This window comes from Lytechinus variegatus, chromosome 8 (assembly GCF_018143015.1).
Source record: "Lytechinus variegatus isolate NC3 chromosome 8, Lvar_3.0, whole genome shotgun sequence".
Lineage (NCBI taxonomy): Eukaryota > Metazoa > Echinodermata > Echinoidea > Temnopleuroida > Toxopneustidae > Lytechinus > Lytechinus variegatus.
In genome coordinates, this window is record NC_054747.1 from 22377299 (window position 1) to 22404799 (window position 27501).

Sequence of the window (27501 nt, forward strand, 5' to 3'; positions counted from 1 at the left end):
TTATTTTGAACAAAATAGTTACATGAACGAGCCAGTTACATCCAAATGAGAGAGTCGATGATGTCACTCACTCAATATTTCTTTTGTTTTTCATTGTTTGAATTATATCATATTTCAATTTTTACGAATTTGACGATTAGGACCTCCTTGCCTGAAACACAAAATGTTAAAATAATGGAATTCCACGTGTTCAGGGAGGAATGAAACTTCATTTCACATGAAAATTACGAATAAATAAAAATATTTAATATTTCATATAACAAAATACAAAAGAAATAGTGAGTGAGTGATGTCATCAACTCTCTCATTTGGATGTAACTGGCTCGTTCATATAACTATTTTGTTGAAAATAAGCGAAGCTTTAAAATGCCATAACTTTCTTATTTTACATCCGATTTTGATGAAATTTTGAGTGTTATGCTTGTTGAATTTTTCTCTTTTTATTTAAATCAAGTTTTTGTTGGGGTGGACTTGTCCATTAATGTTTTACTCGCAGCGCATCAGAGGTAGTGAAGTCTTGTTTTATTCGGTGCGCGCTTAACCATCGGCGAAAATCCCAAGGGGTGCATCCCTCTACCTAAACTAGTAAGAGGGACACAATATCAAATGCCCCCTACTACTGTTGGTCTTTTATGATGGAAAGAAATCGAAATAAAACATGTAGTTTGAACGAGATGACCTTACTTTTGGGGTGAAAACTTTTTTTTTTTGCTTGTCAAATTTTCTAGCCCCCGGTCCCCCTCCCTTTGGGGATAGATTTCCGCCCTTAAAAATGCATGGATTCAAATCAACATTTTTGTGAGATGGACTTGACCTTTGAAAAAAAACTGCATGATGAAATAAGTCAAAATTTAGGTGTGCCGTGGGTGTCTCAGAAGTCTCCATTGTTAGCGGCAATTTTTTTGTTATATATTATATCATGTCGTGTCGTTCCATTTACCGTTTTCCATCAAAATTTGGGTTTTGGAGCTTTCAACATGCTCAACCAAATTATGGTATAAATTGGTTTAAAAATTGTGACGTCACACTTTGGCACTCTCTCTATAGTCAAAACAAATAAATATATTCTAGCCCCCACCCCCTTCTCACCACCATTATACCGTTCTTCAACACAATCCACAATCACCACCATTGATTCTCTATCATCTAAATCACCATCATTAAGTAATATTACCACTGGCCAACTTCAGTATCATCTCCCTTGCCGGACTCAAAAAATTACTCCAGGTGTATACGCCACCCAAAATTTGCTCGCCATTTTTTTTTTAGTGCATACTTTTAGTTTTAGAGTTAAAATTTAGATTTGCAACATTGCGCCAATGACCATCATCACATCACAGTAACATTAGTCAACGTGATGGCGATCAACTATCATCTTCCAAATTTAGATCTTCGTTGCCATCTACACTACACCTTTCTCACCACCATAATCGTCTTCATTACAATTATAGCTGCCATGATGACTACCAGTAATATTACCACAACCATTTTCTGAAATTAGCACCACCACAGTAATCATTGTCATCTCCACTACAATCATTACTATTATCATCATGGCCATCATCTTCACATTCATCTTCATCATCACCATCATCTTCACGATCATCTCCATCACTATCATCATCACCATCATCTTTATTATCATCTTCATCACTATCATTATCACCATCATCTTTACTATCATCTTCACATTCATCTTCATCATCACCATCATCTTCACGATCATCTCCATCACTATCATCATCACCATCATCTTTACTATCATCCCCATCACTATCATCATCACCACCACCTTTACTATCATCTTCATCACTATCATCATCACCATCATCTTTACTATCATCCCCATCACTATCATCATCACCATCACCTTTACTATCATCTTCATCACTATCATCATCACCATCATCTTTACTATCATTTTCATCACTATCATCATCACCATCATCTTTACTATCAGTTTCATCACTATCATCATCATCACCATCATCTTTACTTTCATCTTCATCACTATCATCATCACTGTCATCTTTACTATCATCTTCATCACTATCATCATCACCATCATCTTAACTTTCATCTTCATCACTGTCATCTTTACTATCATCTTCATCACTATCATCATCACCATCATCTTTACTTTCATCTTCATCACTATCATCATCACTGTCATCTTTACTATCATCTTCATCACTATCATCATCACCATCATCTTTACTTTCATCTTCATCACTATCATCATCACCATCATCTTTACTTTCATGTTCATCACTATCATCATCATCATCATCTTCACGATCATCTCCATCACCACCATTACCAGCATAAAAAACCACATCATCACCATCGTCATTTTAAAGACAATCATAACTATCAACATCTCCATCGTATTTACTATCATTTTAATCACCACTATTACCATCATCAACATCTTCATCATCTTTTCACTTTCATATTCAACACCTTCATCACCATCATCATCGCCGCCATCGTCACGATCATCTCCATCAATACAATTACCATCATCTCTATCATCTTAAACGCAATCATAACTATCAACATCGCTATCGTATTCACTATCATTTTAATCAGCACCATTACTATCATCAACATCATCAACATCCTCCATCAATCCTTATCTGTTTGTTCCAGGTATAGACTACACAAATGAATTGCAGATATTTAGCTTGTGAGAAAAATGAAAATTTATAAAGAAAAATGATATAGAAACTTGTGTTTTCATTGATAATCATACTTATGTCAGAACGGAGTCATATATATATATTGTGGCCTTCCTCAGTGTCCCACATTTGACCAACTGCTTTCCATTTTATACATGTATATCAACAATATTTTCATTAGTTTTTTCTCTTGCTTTTACCCAATAACATTTAACGTCTCTTTTATTTTGTCCATTCGAAATCGGGGCTAATATTTACACATTTTTTTATCAGATATATCGGTGTGCGGGAGGGGGGGGGGGGGGTGGTTAGAAACACAGATAATATCTACATGTTCATCATTTGATGGATATCATCAACAAATCCATGACAAAGTCCCATGAAAATATCAAATTGATAATGTATTTAAGGTAGTATCTATGTAGTTACACTCGCCATGTTGGTGCAATAAAGAAATTCAAATGAATATTTAACCCAAGCATTATCAAATCACTTAAGTATTTTTGTACATGAATTACCACAAATCTAGCATGAGGAATCGCTGCTGCATATTTGCCGCCATATACAGTGCGTATCAAAAAAAATTTTACACTTAGAAAAAATCCTGTAAAATTATATATAAGTAATATCCTGACGATTTTTCCACATTTTAGTATTGGTACAGATCCATTTAAGCAAATGACGATATAACTGTCGAAAAATATTTCCGCTTGAGTGAGCACCACTTACTTTTGAAAAGTTGGTGAAAAATGATTTGCACAGAACTTTCTGTTTCTTTTTGTGGTAACTCCCGTAGGAACTCAGCAGACAGCATTTTTTTGCTGGTAAACGCCAAGCTGGTATATAACCAATTACCTTGGAAACATTTAACGTCTAGGTCAATCAGTCATAGTGGCTGACGTAATAGACGACAGATATCACTCTTGGGCCTTTTTATCAAAGTGGAGACAATGGCAGAGTTGGGATTCGAACTCACAACCTTGCGATTATGAGTCCAATGCTCTAACCACTGGACCACACAGCCCGTGTGGTCCAGTGGTTTGAAATAGTTATGCGAATAAAAGTAGACCTTAATCATGAAGAACACGTGGAAATTAGTAAAATTTATTTGAAGATATCTTTTACCTCTTTAAACGTGTTTCCTTGCCCAAACACTTCGAAGAGTGCATTGTGCCCCACCCCACTCCCCCACACACCGAGTCCATCGTGACAATATTTGCTTTACACTGAGCTGTGATTTACGTGAAATGGCTTAGGCTTGATTTTCATTTTGTTAATCGTTGCCAAGCTTGGGAAAAGTGTGGAGAAACAAGTATTAAATGAAAAATGAAATGTAAACCAACTTTAAATGATAAAAACTTAGTGAAAAATGCTGGAGATGTCTGATATAAACTTTGTTCAGATTCAGTTATGTCCTCAGATCCAGCTGGCACAAAAAGGGTAAAGGTTGTGCTTACTAAGTGTTGAAATTTCAAATTTGGGCGGCAAAATTGTTACAAAATGCTTGAATGTATCCGTTTTATGTCAATTGGCTAAAAGTGCTAGGGAAATTTATGAGAAATGCTTCCCAGGGTAAGTTTGATTTCGCCCTTTCCCCTTGACACAGCGTGAAAACAAGCATTTCTGCGCAAACAGATTTCTGCGAGCTTTACAAAAATGGACAGTGCTCACTCAAGTGAAACATTCTGTCAAAATTTTTAATTTCATTGGATAGATGAGACCCAAACCCATAATTATATGTGAAAAAATTACCCACATGTTGTATATTTGTTAATTCCCATGGCTTTTTCAAAGTGTAAACTTTTTTGATACGCACTGTAGAAAGGCGTTATTTCAAATGATTAACGCAATACAGATTGTCTTATAACAAAAATAAGTTGAGTCATTGTATTATCAGTTTAACAAACCAGAATCACCAAGCGTCTGTACGGAATCATAGATTTCGAGTAAATAATGAAATTCGCCGTTTAGTTGACCCGCCAAATGTCAAATAAAACAGGGTCTAGATAATGATTCAACGGCAAAATTTGTTAATGCTTGGCATCCCAGCTAAATAAAGTCTTGCAAAAATACCCAAGAATAGCGTTCGGCCGGGTGCCAAGCGCACTTTGCGGCGTGAAAGTGTAATTTTTAGCGTAAAATGTGAAAGGATGTCAAAAATCACGCATTTTGATATTTTGACGGAATATGTTTAAATGTTAGATTGTCTTTGATATACGATCATTTTCATTTGGAGTTTTAAACATAAGTCTCATGAATATGCATTTCAAATTTGAATATTACACACACATATAGCACAGTAAAATCGCAATTTCCTCAAAATAAAAGTTTGCGTAAACTGTCAATAGTTTGAAGTATTTTTTACGCAACTTAAATTCTTTGATTTAAATTCGTTTATCCATCGAATGTATAGTAAATGTCCTAATGGCTCAAATATTAAAAGAATTTTTCAGTAACATGGAAGATATCTCATTTTATGTTATCCGAAAGGAGACAATGTGTATTTTACCAGGTGCGCATTTTGAATGAAAAATTTAAAATACCATACGTTATGTAGATAATTAAATTGTATAAGTACATACTAAAACGAGTTTTTATACTTTGGATAGAAAAATTTGTAAATTCTTAGCATCCCAGCTTAAAGCCTTGCGGAAATACTGAGGAATAATGTACGGGCGGATGTCAAGTGCACTTTTGCTTGAAAGTATTTTTTTAAGTGTAAAATCTGAACAATATGTCGAAAATCACGCATTTTGATATTTTGACCGAATCTATAAAAGTTTTTGATTACCTTTAATATGCAATCATTTTTATTTGGAGTTTCAACTCATAAGTCTACTAAATATACATTCCAAATTGTAATATTACACATATTACTATATCGATTCTGCAATCGCTAACCAATCTGATTTGGGTTCAGAAGCGAACCCTTTTATATTGGTCCAGTCAGTGGCGTATCTTGGGTCATGGCATGGGGGGAGGGGCTAGCAAAAATTTTGAGTCATTTAGTGGGCGCGCGAAGCGCTCTCAATTGCAAGGTAGGCTTATACTGACCTTAAAGAGAAATCCCCCTTTGTTAGAAAATGTGGCTTCTCCAGAATTTGTTTAAGTTGTTGAATTCCTTCTGATGGACATTATAATAACACATTGATTTATCGGTTCACGTACTTGCGCGACCTCTCACTGATTTATCAACAGATAATGTATTGAAATATAGGTTGTAACCTCACTTTTTCCGATTACCGGTGGGGGTTTATACATGTATGTTTTTTTATCGAATCAGCAAAATCATTATGTATAAATATATATATATATATATATATATATATATATATGTGTGTGTGTGTGTGTGTGTGTGTGTGTGTGTGTGTGTGTGTAAAGCTTTTACATGTACAACAGCTTTTGGCAACTCTTGTTTATTTAAATATTGTAAAGAAATGGATGAAGAGAACAATGGTAGGCGTAGCTTAAATCAAGGTTCCCCAGAGCTATCTACCCTTTGGAAATATTGGTGATGCCGAAAAAATGTCTCTGCCGGGAATCGAACCCGGGCCCCCAGCTTTGAACGCCGGTGCCTTAACCACTAGACCACAGAGACGAGTTAATGGTTAGGGCGAGCCAGACGACTATGTAATACCATGATTGTCTTGTTAGTAGCAGCAACTTAGTTAATGCAGTTTTTGTGTAGTAACGTCATGTACTAAATTAATTTCCGAATGTAATTATATAACAAAAGTTATCAAACCTCTCAGTCCAAGTTCAAGTCAAACGGAATATAGTGTTGCATCATTTTGCAATTAATATGCAGGTACATGAAGATGACTTACCAATCCTTAGAAATAACACAACATGTAAAATATGATTAATTTGATAGCAAAAACTGTAGTAATAGTAATAAATAACAATATAACAATAATCATAATAATATTTTCTTAAGTTAGAATAACTTAATGGATGAAATTAGATTATAATCATGGTAATTAGGTAATTATACAATATATGCAAAGGAAAGGTTTGTTGAGATATAGAGTATGTTAATCAGATATTTCAGTTTATTATGTATTCTTCTTATTCTATATTTTTTCTATTTTTATTGAAAGGCAGATATACCAGTTTACATTATTCAACACATATCAAATGATGCAATCAATAATTTAAGAAGATTCTTTTTCTTTCTCTTTTTTCCTTTCGAAAACAAGGGAAAAACTTTCAAGTGTTTTTTTTAATTACGTTACAATAATAATTTTTTGTGCTTGATTGATCTGTCTTAGAGTTTCGAAAATGTAAAATGGTGAATTAATTTATCTTTCACGTGAATAGTCTCAGGCTTTTAGTAATTATTCTACCCTGTTCTAGATTTTTGTGGTTGCTTTATCATTAGCTTTTTATTATCAATTGTGCCCTTTTTTGCCAATTATTATGTAATAATAATGATAATATTAATTAAGCATCAGATGTTCATGTTTTCAATTACTATTTAACCATCTGTACTGTTAACTGCCGCAGTCGATGTGGCATCTCAATTTTGTCAAATTTATCATTTTTAGTCTCGCGGTTTATATCCAGTCTTCTTGACGATGAAACCACGATCAATACACGAATATGCCATGTCAACGAGAGACACCTTTGGGTCGTAAGGTGTGATGCCGAGGACTTGACGAAGCTGAGACGGAAAAGAAAGGAAATCGATGAATTTGATTAGTGTGACTTCGATACAAACATTACGTGAGCTTGAAAAAAAAATATAATAGTGTGAAATGTTTTCAAAAGTTTTATTTAATTTGGCAGGTGATCAACTCTTATTCTAATACGAAAATCAGCATGACTGTCTTCGTCTGGATATAGATATCTACAAAGATATTCTATGTAGTAATGAGTATATGATCATGCAGTCGTTCCTGGTATGTGTTTCATAAAGCTGTTTGCAAGTAAAGAGTGACTTTACGAACGACTGGTGATCCTTTCATGTTGTTAATTAAATTCACTCTTAAATGTTCATTTGTGGTGCTTTAGCGTGTAAGAAAGGTTCACTAGCCGTTCTTAAAGTCGCTCTTAACGTACAAACAGCTTTATAAGGCCCCAGGTCCACTCTTGATCAGTAGAACACTGATTTATTACACACTTTTCATTTGAAATAAAATACCTACAAAATTAGGGTGCTGTAAGGATACACCGGCGGGTGTTATGGTGGGATCACATTGTTAGGTATTAAAAACTAATAGGCCTACACCACGGTGTTTCAACGTAACACCAAATAGTGATAAATTACCAACAAAATATCTTTTTCAAATTCAATTCGAATTTATAAAACAATACTCATCAAAAGTCAGTAGACTAACAACGTGTTCGAGCTTACATTTAGATAAGAATACATAACAAAGAAATAAATAAATACATATCATGCAGTGACCATTGAAGAAGAAAAAAGATATACATTATGTTTAAAATACAATAATAGTGTAAAAATATTTTTTTTATTACACCATTCAGCGATGAACTTAAATCGTGAATTTTACAATGGTGTATAATGTGACATTATTTATTATGCGATTTGTATATTTGTTATTCGGTCGTATTCATTCTTCTCCGTATCGATTCGTAAATGGCTTCACTGCAATTCGTTGCCACTCGTTAATGTTCGTTCTAATACGTTGTTCATCGACCATAAAGTCTATATTTGAATTCGTTTCTTCGCGTGCATTTCGTATTCGTATTCGTCACCCTTCGTCCACCTACATTCAGTCAGGTTTAAAGTGATAGGTTAACATTGGTTTGACTTTTAAAAAATCTGAGCTAGAAGGTCACACGTGTCACCTGTGTCTGTGATATGTTACAAATATGAAGCCCAGAAAAAATTGCGTTTGAAAATAATTATTTAGTGCTTAAAAATTGAAATATAAAGTGACCGGAAACACCATCTTAATATCATCCCATACACTTATGTGTAGTATTTAGGTGTCTATAAGACGCCTATTTACAAAATCGGTGTTTGCCTTGTAGTTTTAGGTTTTCATTCTCAATGGTTGTACACATGTTTCATCTTGGTTTGAGAATTATTTTAAATCAGCTGCTCACAAAGTTAAACAATACTTTTAAGGGGGTTGTTGTACTCACTCTATGATCGGAAAACCTCGGAAATTGACCATGAAGTTGGACGATCTTCTTCGTGGAAGAGTCGAACCAGCTAAGGACTTTGAGCATACAGAATGGAGCCAATCTTGTCGGTGGATTATATCCTGGCAGGAATAATTATCATATTAAGGCATATCATATTATGTTATATCGTAGATATAAATAAATAAATAAAAATAAAAAAACAACAGGATTTAGGATGTCAAGACGCTTTTCTCTACTTTCTTGGGAGGCAGGGGGTCCCTGTCTCAATTTCGAGGATAAGTCACTCAAAAGTTAGTGTGACCTCTCCCATGGTTTACGTTGGTAATACTGGGGTCATCGCAACATGTGATTTAAACATTGGATGACAGAGTCAAGCTAGTTCTTGTCACGCAGAGCTCCTAATTAGGCACCGTATGAACGTAATTTATCTCTTAGTCAATGCCATAAAGTAACTACTGAATGAGAACTTGGGGCCATGGCCGGCTGCCCCCTGGAAATAAATTCTTACCATTAGTAAAAAGAGAAAAATCGAAAAGAGAAAAAGAAAGCAAAGTGAAAGGGTGAAATACGATATCATGTTTCGATACTGAGTCAAAATCTATTCCATAATCAGATTTTCATTACATACACGAAAATTAAGCTCGCCATTTTTTAAAGCTTTGCCCAGACGCCATTTTTATTGAACAATCTGATCTGTCCTTACTTCAACCACACTGGACCTCTAGAAAGATCTTTGTATTTATATTATGTCACCATTCAAAATGATTCTCCATTTTGTGTACATTGTTTTGATTTTCATGCGGTGAATAAAACCAAACTTAACGAAACCAAAGTAATCTTATTTATGAACTATAGGGCTTATGTCCCTCTGTTCTGCGTAAAATTAATTTTAATACTAAGTTAATTATTATATATCGGATTATAATATGTATCCATTTATTTTGGCTATTTTCCTGGTATTTTTAATTCTGTGTCTGGATAAGACACCATGATGGATCGAAATATACAAGTAACTTTTTAGGGCCTTTTCACACATGAATTTTGAATCATCATTGTAAGTGCTTGAAATGTCACGTACAAATCGCCCCCCCTCTAAAAAAATGTTTTGGAGGTCAAGTCTTTCACATGCAAAATTCGTACCGTAATTTCACATCCGGGGTAGAATTTGAATTCGTGATTATGACTTGCGTTCGTGATTCTAATCATGTTCTAGTTTGGTTTCACTAAAGTACTAAAAATTCGTCATTACCCTTATTTTTCACTGGAATTTTCGTTCAAATTAAGATATTTTTTTGGGGGGGGAGGGGGGGCTATTTGGAAGGGCGGTTGATTTACTAGCACGGACTGATCGCTTAGGCTTATAGTTCAAAGGTTTAACAAATATTAGAAAATTCAGAAGGTTATTTTCATTTTCATCTTTTGTTTTAAAATTTGAGCGATAATGTTTAGAGTGTAATATGATATTTGCTAAAACTATGACAACACCCGAGCACTGCTCTTAGAATCATTTATATTATATTATATTTAAAGTATTAAAAAATGACAGATGGACGGAGAAATAAGGAGAAAAGGAAAGCGAAAAGAAGGAAGAGGCCTTGTCATGCTATTTCATTATACCAATATTACTACACTGAAAAAGACGTCATTTTAAGGGTCATGGTATCCCCCCTTAACACATCCCGTAAAATTGTTGATGTTTGGTTAGAAACGAGACTATTTACGTACCTTGTTTAGTGAACTCTTCTCTCAGTGCTTGAGACATCTCTTCAAACCACATTGTGTATGGAGCAATGATATGACGATTACCTTAATAAAAAGACAGACAATGAGAGATTAAACTAGGCACTCTCAAATCATCCTCCAAACATATGAAATAAAATGTTTTAAATGAAAACTAAACGATGCTAACAATTATTATTCTTGCTATATCCCTGCTGGCGTGAACACAGTGTAGATAGAACAGTGTGGAACAGTAAGGAACAGTACTGGAACAGTGAGGAACAGTACGGAGCAATGTGGAACAGTGCGAAACACTGGAACAGTACGGAACACTGTGAAATTGTACAGAACATTGTGAAACAGCATGGAACAGTGTAGAACCGAACGGAACACTATGGAACAGTGCAGAACAGTGAGGAACACTACGGAAGGGTGTGGAACAGTGTTAAGCAGTGTAGAATAGTATGGAACAATGAGGAACAGTATGAGACTGTGTTGAAAAGTATGGAGCAGTGAGGATGGGTGTTGTACTAGTGTGGAACGTCACGGGCCAGTGTTCAACAGTGCGGAAAGGTACATTGTGGAATAGTTTATGTGGAACATTATTGAGCAGTCATTGAACAGACATTATGTGGAATTAATCTTTAAACTGTTAAATCTGAGTGTTTTTACGCAGAGAATATCGTCTTTACATAGTCCATCAAGTTAGCACACTGTGAATATTCACATTGACCTGTTGTCAATAGTGTGTAATTATCTTCACACTATCAAAATGAGCAGTACAGCACTGTGAACACTCACACACTGTGTAATCACAGTCATACAATTTATATTTGACACTTTAACGTTTTACACATAGCCAGCACAATGTGTCAACCTGTGCTCTTACAAACGGAAATAGATATTCATCAAAGTCTTTACAATCGCGAACAGATTATTTGAACACATCTATGTAAAATGCAAAGACAAGTTAAGTTTGGTAATGTGGCTTTTAAAAATGGTATGAATAAAAAAGAAATAGAGTAAGCAGAAAACCAATATTGTTGTAAAAAATGTAATTTAGAATATTGAGGTAGAACCTACCACAATTGAATCCCCTACCCCTTTCCACACCCTAAGGATAAGATGGTTAAAATGACCAGACCGTGACTAGTTAGTCAGCTGTATGTAAAAAGTTTTTTATTATTATAGTTGTAACAAAATCTGTCTCGTTAAATTGGTGTGAAAATATGATAAATCATTCAATTTGTTTTGCACAACTAACACTTCGATCTGGTCACTTTCTACAGACTATGGATAGAAAAATACCATTTGCTTCGGGTAGTGTCATTGCGATGACGTGTGCCTTAGCGACATCACGGACGTCACACACCGGGAAGCTGAGCTTTGCAATCATGCCTGGATCGCGTTCCATCAGACGTCGTACAATCTCTACGCTGGTACCTGCTCCTCCACACAATACCGGCCCCAAGACGACTGATGGATTGACCACGGCCAGCTCGAACTTCGAATCAGCTTCAGATAAAAGTAAGCATCAGTGAAGTAATGAGTAAAAAAAACTATGAGGAGGTAGGCCTAAATCATGTTTGGGAAGGGGGTGGCAGTATGATATTTAGCGTAAAGCTCATCGGAAAAAAATTGACAGTTTTAATCATATAATTGATAGTATTTTTATGCCAAGTTCAATGGTTTTGTGATGCATTCCAGTGCTCTTTAAAACACAATATTTTTTGCACTGCATATTATCAAATTTTCAAGATGTCAAAATTACTTGAGGGGGCTAATCAATATGCTTGCCCCCTCCCCCATATTTTTATTGGCGATTTGGCGCCTAGAGCTGCACGTAGTCACTTACAATTATGTGTCGCATATTTACACCATATCACAATCTGGACGGGGGTACTGATACTGCTGAAGCATCCCCCATGCAGGGGGTGCTGCGTGTATCATTTCCAATAGGCAGCACCCCCTGGAATTTTGGTAGGTGTGTCATATAGAAAAAAAAGGTATTTAAAATGACCAACATCTTGTGTTGAAACCCCCCTTTTTTGGCTTATCAAATTTCTTGGCAACAAAAGATCTTCATTTTGCAGTGAAACCTTGTTTTCCTTGCCAGATTTACATAAGCGGATCCAAAGGGCTCAAGGGGCCATTGACTCCCTATTGGTGGAGAAAAAAGGGGGCATTTGAGATAGAAAAAAGGAGGGAGAAGAGAGGAGAAAATAAGATGATGAAAAAGAGATAGTGAAACAAGGTGAAAGGACAACTTGGAAAATAAAATGAAAAACCTTTCATGTTACTATGTAATATTTTCGCTCGCACTTCGCGCTTGCATTGCATGTTTGATGAAATAGGACTTCCACACTAGGCTGATATGGCATGTATGGAGCTTAAAAATGTCAAGTTTGAAGTCAATATACAAAACATATTTCAGCTCCGACATCGAGCTGTAATTATTTTGTTTGATTTATAATTTGATTGTTCAAAAAATTTCTGTTAAATTTCCGTTTTATTGCCTCAGTATCAATATTTTCAGCTCGCGCAGTGTGCTCCCGTTACATGATTGGATAGGTACCTATTCTCTTTGTTTATTCCATAAAGTTCTAAAATATCCCTTAATTTTCAGGCTTGATTGTCAAAACCTATCAGCCAGCACTGTGCGCTCGCATTTCGATTGGTGAGTAATGTATACCTCGATAATTCCCTCTATATAATAAGCAATTCTAAAACAAACTATTTAATATCCCCTTTACATCACATCGCAATTTGCGCTCTCATTAATTTGTTGAAATATGTTAACCAATACATCAAATTCATAATTACAAATGTGCTCAAAATATCAAGTTTTCAGGAATTGATATCAACAATTTCCGAGCTGTCATATTAGGATTATTACATTAACATGAAGATTTTCATGAATTCCTAATAATTAAATTGTCCCTTTTTAGATGGAGAGAACTTTGAAAGAGCGATTCCGCTTCATGGACAAGGTTGGTTGTTAAATGTGGCTTAAAGCTCCCGAGGGGAGGGGGGGGGTATAGAGTTTTAATAAATGACATTAGTCTAAATCAGTACAGTGGCGTAACTACTGGGGGAGGGAATGGGGGTGGGCACGTGACGCCCAATCGGCCGACCAAAAAAAAGAAAAAGGGAAAAGGAGAAAAAGAGGGAGAAAGGAAGAGAATCGTATTGGGAAGAGGACATTATTGTTCATTATAATATTATATTATATCATAATTATGTTATGTTATATTACATAAGAAACAATTTAAAAATAACTTTATGAAACATAATTTCCTCAGGGGTTATATCTTCATTGCTCCTGGTGCTCGCATTGTCTGTTTACCGAGATATATAATCCTGTTATACCAAAACCTCCCGTTTCAAGTCAATTTACACCCAAATGTCAAATATATTTCCTCGCCCTTCGAGTTATTGTTTTATGTCCAATAGTATGCTTCTTTTTCAAAACTACTTAAAGTGATTGCCCCATTTTAAGTTCTTAATATAAAACATTTGATGCCCGTGCTTAGGTTCGCAGTAGTGAATTCGTGCAATGTCTGCTGTCCATGAATTCCTAGAATCAGTCCTTAAAATGTCCCCTTTTCTGATCTGAATATAACAAATTTTCAGCTGGCAATTCGCGCTCGCATCAATAATTGGTTAGGAAAATACGTATGGTCTTCGTGAATTCCTACAAACAAGCCTTAAAATGCCCCCTTTCAGGTCTGACTTTCCAAAATTTTCAGCTCATTATTACAAGTGCTTTATGTGCATGTTAACAAAATCAGCAAGTGCTTATTGCCACTCGCATTAGTGACTACGGTGAGATGTGTATACCCTTAATGGATTCCTGAAATATAGTCCTTAAAATCTTCCTGTTTTGGGTCAATATTTACAAAAATTCCAGCTCGCGCTTTGCGCTCGCATTATTTAGCGAGACAGGTTCGTAAAATGATTACAAAAGAATGATTATAATGTCCCTTTTTAGGTCTGAATATCAAAAATTTTAATCTCGCGCTTCGCACTCGCATTATTTGACTAGTGAGATACATATCCCTTTAATGGCACTGTCCTTAAAATGACTCTATTAGGTCAGTATACCTGGAAACTGGGCGCGCTTCGCGCGCTCACTAAGCGACTCAAATTTTTTTGGTGGTGCCCCCCCCCATGCCGTGAGCCACGGTACACCACTGTCCTAAATTATCATGAGAACGAGGAGAAGATTGGGGTTGATCAAATTGGCTGTAATCATACTAATTGTGGATTTATTTTTAGCAAAACAAATTTGGGGATAAAAATAAGGTTATAGTTGTTACCTGGAAGGTTTTCAACGAAATCCCATGCGGCTTTTTCAGCGAGTGCCTTGCTTTTGGAGTACGCATCTATTAGACCCAGCTTCTCCACTTTTAACCATACTTCTTCTGTCAAAGGTTCTTTAGGGGTTTCAGCAAGATCTTCAAGAAATATCACAAAATCGCACGGCTGAATGAAATTAATGACCCATTCATCATACACTACAAAAACACCGAAGTTAATTTAACACCAGCCTGGAATAAATATGTCCACACCAGTTTGATTTTTGGTCTGACATCAGATAAGTGTTTCAGCATCGGTTTTAATCCAAACTGGGCTCCGTAACACAAAGGTTTGCGATGAATAGCTAATATGAAAGAACACTTCTGATTGGTTCCTAGTCAGTATTTTGTGACAAATGCGCGTGTAACATTGATCTTGGTTGGTCAGTTCATTTGGCGAATGATCGCTAATCTTTGTGTTACGGAGCCCGGGTGTTGTTTCAAAACTTGCCTGGTGTGGACCATAGTGTGTGGACATATATAGTGTGTATATACAGTTGAGGCCGAAAGTTTACATACACCCTTGGAATTCAGTGAAATTTGTTTGTATGCCAAGTTTCTGAGAATTTATGTCATTTATCAACTAATAACTTTAATTTATTTAATATGTGATTTGCATATTGCATTAGAAAAAGATATGAAAAAAGTCCCTCGTAAGAGGTTTAAGGGGTAGGCCCTCCTCCAGGCTGAAAATTATATGAACAGATAAAGTAAATTCAGACCCCCCAAAACAGAAAGTTTCATCAAAATCGAACAAGGACTAATAAAGGAATGAGTTGTTAAATGTTTGCATTATTTCTGTAAAGCATCAAGCATGACCTCATGAATATGTACTGAGCACGCTGAAGATGTTATATCCCCACTTATCATTTTGTATTGTATTACAAAAAAATATTATTTATTCAAATGTTGTCCACCAATAATGAAAAGATTGAATTGACAAATTGTGTTTAAATGTAGCAGGGCCCTCTCGGAGAACAGTGCACGTCACTGATGAGGCTACCCTGGATAAATAAGACTTTATAATAATAATGATAATAATAATAATAATAATAACAAATCATTTATCCATAAAGTATAATAATACGACTTATTTGTTACAGGGGGACATATGGATGAATTTCGAAATATATGATTTCATGTAAAAACATACAAAATTTTTAAGTGAGAACATGTAATACGGCGTGCATACAAGTATATTTTAAAATAAAATATTGATCAATTTGAAATTCAATAATTTAGTTATTTGCCATCAGATTTTGATGAAATTTTCCTCTTATTGCTCGATTGATGGTTACATATTTTAGCCGGGAGTACCCCCTTTAATATAGAGAAAAAATAAGTCCGTCTTACCACTGATAGCTGCACATGAACTGGTGACCACAACTCTTTTGACTCCGCCCACCTCCTTACACGCCTGGAGAACTCTTGTTGTACCCTCTACAGCAGGCTTGATGAGTTCATCTTCATGCTTCGGAGCAGCCAGAGGGTAAGGACTGGCTGTATGGAGAACATGACTGCACCCCTGCACGGCTCTTTATACCAACAACAACAACAACATGAAATGAATGATTACTTTTATTTCCAGCTACAAGCACTATAAGTTATACATCTTTCTTCAGAATACTGATTTATTTCCTAGTGCATTGGAGTATGTACATTTTGGCCCGTATTCTTAAGTCAGGTTTAACTGAGACCATGTACTCACTCTGTGCTAAAATTATGGGAAGCCAAAATGTCAGTGTTATACGCTTCTCATGTTAACTCTGTCCTTTCCTAATTCTTTACTTGCGAAGACAACTATCTTATTTATCATTGCCAGACAGTTAAGAATTATTTGAGAGTCAAATGAGCTGCATACATGTAATTCATTGTATCTCTACTGTTAAATATTTATGTCACGATTGGCGTTCAATTGTTAAACCACAACTATAAACCGCAGTTTAAATTAAACCTGACTTGAGAGCCTCTGGTTTTAAAATTCTGATTTATTGCATACATATCTCTTTCAATTGTTTTGGTATTCATGATACATATTTATTACTTTGTTGGAAATAAGAAAAATAAATAAAACTGAAACTGAGTTATGATTTTTTTTATTGATTCGGGGTGTGTGTGAGTTTCTTCAGTAAAGTGTGAATGCACCCAACTCGTAAATTTTAACCGAAGCTGGCTCCAGTGTGTATTGATGGAGGAGGTGAGGATGCAAGACGCCACCCATCTTTCTCAATGAAATTACACATCCCTTTCATCCTCTCCTCCAGTGGCGGACCGTGACCAGAGGAGACAAAGCATTGGAGGAGCACTGTATTGTGTCTGAACAATGCTGTGCCCCTTCAATGATTTGTCTCCTCCGGATCACGGTCCGCCACTGATTTCCCTCATAAACCCACCTTTTTGATTATTTTCTATTTCCCTCTTCCCTCACTAATTTCATTAGAATAGATTGATCGCTCCCTAACCCCCCCCCCCCCCTCCCGTGTATTGGGTTAGTCTGGCTTTATCCGATGTCGACATTCCTACATCCAAGTAGGCCTATAAACATTTCCGGATTTCCATACATGTACATCTGCAACAATCACTGAAAGAAACTTTCCTATACATAAATAAAATGCAATAACAATGAAAAAACATAACGCTGGAAATTTCATCGATATCGGATGCAAAATAGATGAAATATAAAGATATGATAATATTTCGTTTATTTTTCACAAAACAATTATCACAACGATATGCAAAAAAAGAGTCGGGAGATAACTTTTCTCGGGGACAAGACGCATCAACATTTTCAAATAAAGACGAGAGCAAACGGACCGAAACCAACGTGTCACGGGGCGCTTTTGCATTATCTATAGATAACTCGAAGAATTTTGTGCACAATTCTGGTGAAAAAAATCCGTTGCGTGCGGCTATGGATGATCCATAGAGATGTATATTGACACTAGAGTAATCGCTCGCATTGACGCGCGCGTAATGCGGCTGTGATTCCATGTATTGCGCAGCCGCCATCTTAAAGAGGGCAAGAGCGCGGATTTATAACACACGGCTCTATGGGAGAATATCACATATTTCACTTTTTTACATTATATTTTCAATTTAATGCTGTATGCAACGTTAAAATCACAAGGCAAAACATTTTTATGTTAAAATATATGATAACCATGCATATTTTATAAAGGAGATGGACTGAACATCCAGAAAACGGGGGAAAACGACGAGGTCGACTGATACAATATATTAGCCATCATATAGCATATACCGTGACAAGGGTGTCAGATAAGGTCAACTTAACACTTTAGAGTGTTCATATGTTCTCTTGATTTGGTGCTCATTTGACACTCAGTGTTCAAGCAATATACTGTATTGAAACAACACTTAGAGTGTAAAATAAACACCAAATACTCAGAAGTGTTGAAACAACACCGTGACAGGTGTTGGATAGAAATATTTTAACAAAAATTATTGTTGAAGTTACACTTCACTGGAGTAACTCAACACTGTCTGTTGTTGGGGTATTTTAAGAAAAATACCCTAGTGTTAATTTACACCGTCAGGCTGCAGGTGTTGAAGAACTTGAAATCGGACACCAAATGGTGTGAATCCGAACCGTGAAACAACACCAAAGCTGGTGTAAGTGGTGTTGGTATTTTTTTTTTACACCAATGGGTGATTTAAACTTTCGTTTAAATGTTCGTTTCTGCAGGTGTTCGAAGGTGTCAAATGAACACCAAATGTTGTCAACTTCATAACATTCTCCGACTCGTGTTCAAATCGAACACCAAGACTGGTGTTGATATATTTTAACATCCTTAATGTTGGTAATCTTAACACCAGTGGCAGTGTAACTCCAACACCAGATGGTGAGGTCCTTTATTGATTGGGCTGCTAGATTTAACACCCGTGGTGTTAAATATAGCTATAACGTCGCATAGTCTCCAGTATTATATTTAATGGGATTTAAGTGATTCACCATATGATTTCTACTTTGATTTCCTCAAAATTAACTGAAAGGAGGGGAAACTTTAGACCAAGCCCTGGGGAGCGTTTCATCAATATTTTCATCCGACAAGTTGTCAGATCTGACATCTTTCCTTGATTCTGATTGGCTGAGAGGCACTGTTCCTATGGTAACTGTCGGATAAAATTCTACTTGTCGGATAAAATGTCCGACAAGTCCTTTCATGAAATGCACGTACAGCAACCTATTTTCCCCCCGTTTTCTGGATGTTCAGTCCATCTCCTTTATAAAATATGCATGGTTATCATATATTTTAACATAAAAATGTTTTGCCTTGTGATTTTAACGTTGCATACAGCATTAAATTGAAAATATAATGTAAAAAAGTGAAATATGTGATATTCTCCCATAGAGCCGTGTGTTATAAATCCGCGCTCTTGCCCTCTTTAAGATGGCGGCAGCCCCGAACATGGAATCACAGCAATTTGATGAAGTCCGCCCTCTAGTGTCAATAATATACATCTCTATGGGATGATCACTCACACTTTCATTCTTGCAGATCTGACAATTATCACGATAGGTAAAAAAAATGACGATTGAACATATACACAGAAAAAAAGAAACCTTACTTCGCTAAGTTCACTTAAAGGACAAGTCCACCCCAACAAAAAGTTGATTTGAATAAAAAGAGAAACATCCAACAAGCATAACACTGAAAATTTCATCGAAATCTGATGTAAAATAAGAAAGTTTTAAAGTTTCGCTTCATTTCACAAAACAGTAATATGCACATCCTGGTTGGTATGCAAATGAGAGACTATGACGTCATCCACTCACTTTTTTTGTATTTTATTACATGAAATATTCTAATTTTCTCCTTATTGCCAAGTGATACAACGATTAATTCCTCCCTTATCATGTGGCATTAGCATTGTTACATACTATGTTTCAGTCAAGTTAGTCCTTATTGCCAAATATATAAAAAAAAAATATAATTCAAACAATAAAAACAAAAGAAATAGTGATGGACATCATCGACTGACTCGCCTAGTTGCGCATATCACTGTTTTTTGAAAAATAAGCGAAACTTTAAAATGTCATAACTTTCTTATTTTACATCAGATTTTGATGAAATTTTAAGCACTATGCTAGTTTGATTTTTCTTTATTCATTCAAGTCAGCATTTTCCTGGGATGGACTTCACCTTTATTAATAAGAAGAAGTAGAATATCTACTATAAATATTCTGACCAAAGAGCAGAGAGAGAAGAAGGGAGGAGACAGTGAATGTCCCTTACTCTTTCCATCCTTCATCTTTATTCAAGTCAGCTTCTACCAGTTCAAGTTCATGGGCAGGGTTCTGACAGAGTTCCTTGAGAGGACCTACTTTCTTGGGATTGGAGAGACTCCTCACCGTTCCTCTGACCTTGTAACCGGCTTCCTGGAGTTGCTTCACGATGTGGGTTGCTATGTAACCAGATGCACCCGTTACCAAAACTCCTGCAATGAATTAATAGAAGGACAACATTATTATCATTTCTTGGGCTAGTGAGAATCGAATGTTTCTTCTGACCATGTATCTGGCTTCTTGGGATTGCTATAAGATGTGACGCACCCGCCACACCCCTAAATGTGCATGTAAGGATAATAATAATAAAAATAATTAAACTTGCTTTGTCAGAAGTCTCTAAGCGCTCTAAAGTATATGCAGCATAATTACCCTGGCTTTAGCAGTGCAGCTGTTACGCGCGTTGCGTTTCAAGGAATAAATTCCTGCCACACAGTAAAAACGCTGTTTAAGATTTTATACAACGCTGTTTACTATATGAACCTTACAGTAGTTGTTTAACAGTTTAAACAATCATGTTTAATTTTTTGAAGATTAGATATTGAAAATTAAACTTTGTTGTTAAGATTTTGAACACTTGTTTAAACTGTTTAAACAATTACTGTAAGGTTCATATAGTAAACAGCGTTGTATGAAAATTTTAAACAGCGTTTTTACAGTGCAGGTACCCATTTATGTCACCTTGGTTGAGTGCAGCACATTGTGGATCAATTTCTTGCTGAAGGAAATAACGCCATGGTTGGGATTTGAACCCACGACCCTCTGTTTCAGAGTCCGGAGACTTATCCACTGGGCCACAACGCTCCAGAATAATAGAGACAACACTTGTTCCTTGGGTTAGTAACAATTCGAGCGTTTTCTCTGACCATGTAGCCAGCTTCCAGGAGTTGCCCTGAGACCTCTGGGGTGATTTTTCCCCCTTAGTTCGATTCCATGATAGAAAAACCAGCCATTTTCACATTTTTCAACCTGCTGTCCAAATGAACGAAGAACTTCATTTTGCTTTGTGGTAATATTAAAGTACGGTAACACTCGGGAGACATGCAAAAAAAACTGACAACCAACAAAAATATGTTATCTATAGGTGAATTAGAGCTTAAAATGTTGCGTGTCGTATGGGTCATTTCGTCCCTTGAGACACACAACATTTTCACCTATAATTTACCCATAGGGGAGGGTATGTGACTTTTAATTTGCAAAAGGACCAAAAAACGAGGAATGCCCTTTTAACTAAGTCTTAGCATATCTCGCCCTTTTGCTTGTAACATGTACCTCACATTACTCTGACTCACAAACACACTTCTGAGGTCCACAAGGTGAATATGCTACACTATGATTACAATTCTTGTTCACTCATGCATTAAATATCAATTTAATAACGCATTAAATTTTCACAAACAACGAACTGATCACAACTGATCCTTAATTCACCAAATAACCCTCAACTTTGCCAGTATCAATAAAAAAAAATTATCACTCGTTAAGTTTGCTTAACGCCATGAGATTTGCAAGTTCCAAAGGACTAAGCACGCCCAGCCTAGCTTGGTCTCCCAGGAGGAGAGAAGCGGGGGGGGGGGGGGAGGGGGTGAGATGGAGAGAGGGGTTGCTATTGTTCTATTGACCTATATCCCATCAACGTACTTCACCTCCATAAGTCTTCTCCTGACTTTCATGAACACATTGTTGAGATCCACATGATAAAGATAAAATTCTGCACTAAAAATTGCAATTCATGATCGCTCATTCATTAAATTTCAATTTAATAACGCATTAAATTTTCACAAACGACAAACTGATCACAACTGACCATTAATTCGCCAAATAACTCTCAACTTTGCTAGTACCTAACAAACAAACCTGAAAGAAATGGGAAGGCTAATTCCGGCTCACCCTAATTTCCATACCCTTTTTCAGTGTTGGCAGTGCTCGCTCAAGCATAAATATTTTTCTTTTTGGTGTCATTAATTTTAAAGTTGACTTTATTGGCTTTGCATGTCTTTAGTTCCTTCCCCCAAAGAACTACACTTTTTATTTAGCAGCCATTTCAAAAGTGTTTAGTTTTTGGGGGGACGCATAGTAGTAGTTAGTAGCAGAAGAAGGGGTTAGAGGATGAGTATTTAGGAGTATAGTAGTAGTAGTAGTTAGTAGCAGAAGAAGGGGTTAGAGGATGAGTATTTAGGAGTAGGAGTAGTAGTAGTTAGTAGCAGAAGAAGGGGTTAGAGGATGAGTATTTAGGAGTAGTAGTAGTAGTAGTAGTTAGTAGCAGAAGAAGGGGTTAGAGGATGAGTATTTAGGAGTAGTAGTAGTGGTAGTAGTTAGTAGCAGAAGATGGGGTTAGAGGATGAGTATTTTGGGAGTAGTAGTAGTGGTAGTATAGACAATTGCGGTACCAAGATAAGATGATAATTGTTATACTGAAAAATGACAATTGAAAAAGAAAATCGTGATTTAATTGATTTGACTAGGGGAACAAGACGACCTCAAATCCGCACCCCTCCCTCCCTCTCGAGATTCTCTTCCATTTCAATCAAGAAAAATCACCGGGGTGGTTATGCAATACTGATGAAAAGAAACACAAGTCATTATCAAATTTTATATACCAACAATTGAAAGAAATTAAGGAGTTCTTTTTACTTTAATACTCTCAAGTCCCAACGTTTTCAGTCATTGTTTGTATATAGGCGTTTTCTTAAACAATAACAAGATGAGGCTATCCAATCGATATTGCGAGTTATACTATAACGCAACTCCACCTTACGCTGTATTCCGCAGTAGCAAGCTTGTACTTGGTATTGAATTTGCTGGTTTGTATTCATAGGTGCTCGTCCCTTTCTGCAGTGTGCGTACGTAAACGGTCGTGCAAATAAAAATAAACTTGAAATTTGCTCCTCTATTCTCCTGTCCATTCATTGTGCTCACCAGACGTTATATACAGAATGAATCAACATCAAATGAGTCAGCGTTTTTATCAGCGTATTAAAGGCCTAGTCACAACGCCCGAGCGTTGTTGGAGCGGTCGTGGAGCGGTAAGGGTCGAAATTCGACCGTCGAATTTCGCTAACAAAAAAACCAAAAAACAATCGAAATCGAAAATGGTGAACGGTAGCGATGATTTTTTCTCTCCGCTCCACTCGGGTGGTGTGACCAGCCATTATGGTTTGATTATGTTTTAATTATTTATGCAGTTTAGAAAACGGGATACCATGATGGGATTAAAAACACCGATTCTTTATAAACTTCACACCACTTTGAATATCGATAACGACAAATTATCAGGTTTTGATTTTATCGATATGAGAAAAGCATTCGATACTGTTGACAACACAAGTCATTATCAAATCTTACATACCAACAATTCAGAGCTACCAAGTCTCACGCATTGTGCGTGAGACTCACGCATTCAGGGTCCGTCTCACGATCTCACGCATAGCACCCATTTTTCTCACGCATCGGGACCCGACAGAAAAAAAAGGATAAAAAGTAGCATTATTCGCCAGATTATACGACTGGCCGACCGCCTTCGCGTCTAGCCAGGCACGCGAGACGAATCGAGAGTGCAGTCAGCGCACCGCTAGTACGTATACGTGATACGATGAATCGCGTGCGCTGCGTGCATCGCATAGTTTTGAAGCCCATTTCTCATGGGATGTGCGCGCGCGTTGCGCGCGCCTTTTCGCAACGTACGAGTGTAAGTACTGGCCGCGCGCGCACAGAGACGTCGAGTCATGAAAATCTCACGCATAACATTTTTTTGAACTTGGCATCTCTGGGGTGGAACAAAGGAGTTTTTATTACTTATGCATACTCCCAACGTTTTCAGTCGTAGACTACCGTATGATGGGGGGACCTAAAGCTACGCACTTTGTTTTCAAACAATAAAAACTGTCCCAATTTTAATATTTCAACAAATTATATTTCACTTATTTCTGGCAAATATTCTAAAGATCATTAACCAAGTAGAAAATATCACAAAACTCACTAATACGAAAATCCCGTCGTGTTTTTCGAACACCTCTTGATTTCGCCGCCCGATGTAGAAGGGGTCCTAAAGCTACGCACTCGATTTACCATGCAAAAAATAGTATTTCCCGTGCCTAGCTCAATTTCTAAAATATATTCAAATTATTATAGGATAAAATAAAATTAAAGCGAATATAACTCCAAACTTCCTAACAGTTGTTGGTTTTCTCTGCATTTAGAGATTTACTGCAGCATCTGTAGAAAAAAATTAATAGGAATTGTTCATCACTCTGCAGTCACAGTTCCACACAGTGCGCATTTGCCATTGAAAACTGCATGCACGCGCGATGAGTGGTGCGTAGCTTTAGGACCCGCGCAGCTTTAGGACCCCCTACCATATAATCAGGCGTTTTCCTAAACAATAACAAGATGAGGCTATCCAATCGATATTGTGGGGTATACTATAACGCAACTCCAACTTTCGCTGTATTCTGCACTACGTTACGTGAAACTTCCACATGTACATCGACCACCTCTTAGCTTTTTAAGCCGACCGCCTTGCGCGCGTTATAGTTATTGCGTATTGGGCGTATTACAAACGATACGCGCGGGAGAGTAGGCGCAGCTAGTGTCCATAGAAACGGTAAGAATCGATTTTACGAGAAAAAAAGAAGCAACAAAAAGTAAAAATTTAGTAGAATTAATCAAAATTGTATGGTCAGTTCCCCCATGTCTGCGCGGTCTCCCAAGTCTGCGCACCCGCGTATTTGCGCGATTCTAGTAAAAGAAGATACGCAACGAGCAACAACTTTACACATGCGATACATAGACAGGTATTCATAAAAAAAAATCCGACTAAAAATGGTGGAAAAATAATGAATTTAGGGCGTTTCATGTGACGGCCTCAAAATGCAGCATTTGTTATCAAAATACCCGAATAGGGTGCAAAGTGAATGAGTGCGCAGACATGGGGTACCATTTTTTTTTCAATCTGAAAATGACTGCCTGAGGCTTTTTCAAGAAAATCCTATATTTTCTTTCATTTTTAATGAGAAATTTAGTATATAAATCCGATAGGAAACGGCTTTAGAACAAATATATCCGTCGTCAATCATCGAATCAATTTTGTCCCGGAGCTCGCAATGGAAGTAGTGAGACGATCATTTAGCATGTTGACATCATAGAACTGATTTGGAAGAGTCCCGGGGGGCCGCTTAAATTGACGAATGGATACCATGCGCAACCAAAAAACACGTAAAAAGGATGTCTTTTTCACGATAGGGCACGTTACGTACGTAACGTGATAAGGGTGTCAAAAACACAAAAATAATGAAAAAAGGGTATCTATTTTGCTAGGAAATTTACGTGTTTAGAGTCAAATTTGCGGGGATGATAAAACAAAATTAAAATGTTTTATAAAGGATGTCCTTTTTGCCCCAACACTTCGTGTTTAAAGTCCGATTTGCGCGAGGTGTAGAAGCTGGGGTCGTACTAAACCAAATAAGGTAAAGCCGACGACCGAAGGAACCTAACAATAAAACATTCCTGTACTTGTTTAGGGGTTCATTTCAGGGAATATTTGCCAAGAGTATCGTTTTGTTTCCAATACTTGTTAAGGGTAGGGTTTCACACGCCAATACTTGTTAAGGGGTGCATTTTCAAAATATGGAAATTACGAGTTTAGGGTGCTTTTCGAGACCCCATGGTTGCGCATGGTATCCACTTGTGAATGGAAGTGCCCCCCCGGATAAAATTGATGAATATTTTTGCAGATACGATGCTTAGAAGATTAGGTGGTCGATAAGGGGTAGTTCCAACCATTGCATTGGCGGCGGAAGCCAAAAATTTTAGGAGGGGACAAACAAAAAAAATTTGACAAGCAAAAAAAAAAAAAAGAGTTCACAACCCAAAAATTTTAGGGGGACGTAGGAAAATAAATTGACAAGCAAAAAAAAATAAGGTCATCAACAACAAATTTAGGGGAGGGACCGTCCCCCCTCCTCAAATTTAGGGAGGGGAAACGTCCCCCCCCCCGCTTCCGCCGCCTATGGTTCGATCCAACCATACTTGGTATTGAATTTGCTGGTTTGTATTGATAGGTGCTCGTCCCTTGCTGCAGTGTGCGTAAACGGTCGTGCAAATAAAAATAAACTTGAAATCACCTCTAATTTCCTGTCCATTCATTGTGCTCACCAGACGTAATTTATACATAATTTGATTTGATTTTATTTTATTGTTTACTTCTGCAATTACATCATTCGTATATAATACATTTTCCATAACATAACAATCATAGTATATTGAGAACTTTTTTGGCATGAATCATAACTAAGTGTACTAAAATTATCATTACAAACAAAACTGATCGCATACCAAATTAGTTAACATTTACAATTTGCAGGAGAAGGATTGTCATCATAAGCAGATTGCTTGAAAAAATGACAACCCCAGGTTAAAACTCATTGATTAATATAATACATTAATACAGCAGAATCGATATACAGTACATTTCATGAAAAACAGCAGTAATGTAATTTGAGCAATGAAGATGGAGATGATAAGGATGAAGATGATGGTGAAATGGTGAAGATGAAGGCGATGGAAAGGATGATGATGGTGATGATGCTTTAATGATGACACATCGACACAGAAATTTTACTTCAAATATTCTGATATCAACATAGATTTAACGTTTGCCTTAAATGAGTAAAGAGACGTGGATCTTTTTATAGATTCTGGTAGAGAGTTCCACAAATCAGGACCATGGTGTCTTATGGATCTCTGCGCAATAAGCAATTTGGGGTTGATTAAATGAATGATTAAATGAATGAATTAAATGAATGATTAAATGAATGAATCAACATCAAATGAATTCTCAATAATGAGTCAGCGTTTTTATCAGCGTATTAATTACCATCATGATTTGATTATGTTTTAATTAATTATGCAGTTTAGAAAACGGGATACCATGATGGGATTAAAAACCCTGATACTATATAATCTCCAAATCACTTTGAATATCGATAACGACAAATGATCAGGTTTCGTTTTTATCGATATGAGAAATGCATTCGATACTGTTGACCATGGTATTTTTGACACAAGTCATTATCAAATTTTATTTACCAACAATTGGAAAAAAGGAGTTCTTTTTACTTACTCCCAACGTTTTCAGTCATCGTTTGTAAAATCAGGCGTTTTTCCTAAACAATAACAAGATGAGGCTATCCAATCGGTATACTATAACGCAACTCCACCTTTCGCTGCATGTATTCCGCACTAGCAAGCTTGTACTTGGTATTGAATTTGCTGGTTTGTATTTATAGGTGCTTGTCCCTTTCTGCAGTGTGCGTAAACGGTC

General features: G+C 36.5%; 1 protein-coding gene across 1 annotated transcript; it reads right to left on the bottom strand.

The window, feature by feature from the left end:
• Window positions 1-7098: 7098 nt before the first annotated feature.
• LOC121420166 (phenylacetaldehyde reductase-like) lies at window positions 7099-27379 on the bottom strand. The gene is made up of 8 exons (XM_041614711.1): window positions 27301-27379; window positions 20131-20332; window positions 16229-16410; window positions 14837-14974; window positions 11826-12032; window positions 10524-10604; window positions 8796-8917; window positions 7099-7344 (listed from the first exon to the last, which is right to left on the bottom strand). Exons 1-8 carry the CDS (start codon window positions 27317-27319, stop codon window positions 7225-7227), a joined length of 1071 nt encoding a protein of 356 aa, XP_041470645.1. The 5' UTR covers window positions 27320-27379; the 3' UTR covers window positions 7099-7224.
• Window positions 27380-27501: the final 122 nt, after the last annotated feature.

Excerpts from the sequence above, each read along its gene's own strand:
- LOC121420166 (XM_041614711.1), bottom strand. Across the intron at positions 10,605-11,825 it reads GACACTACCCGAAGCAAATG|GTAATCGTCATATCATTGCT; the intron begins GTATTTTTCTAT and ends CTTTTTATTAAG. Across the intron at positions 7,345-8,795 it reads CGAGGTTTTCCGATCATAGA|CTTCGTCAAGTCCTCGGCAT; the intron begins GTGAGTACAACA and ends TTTCCGTCTCAG.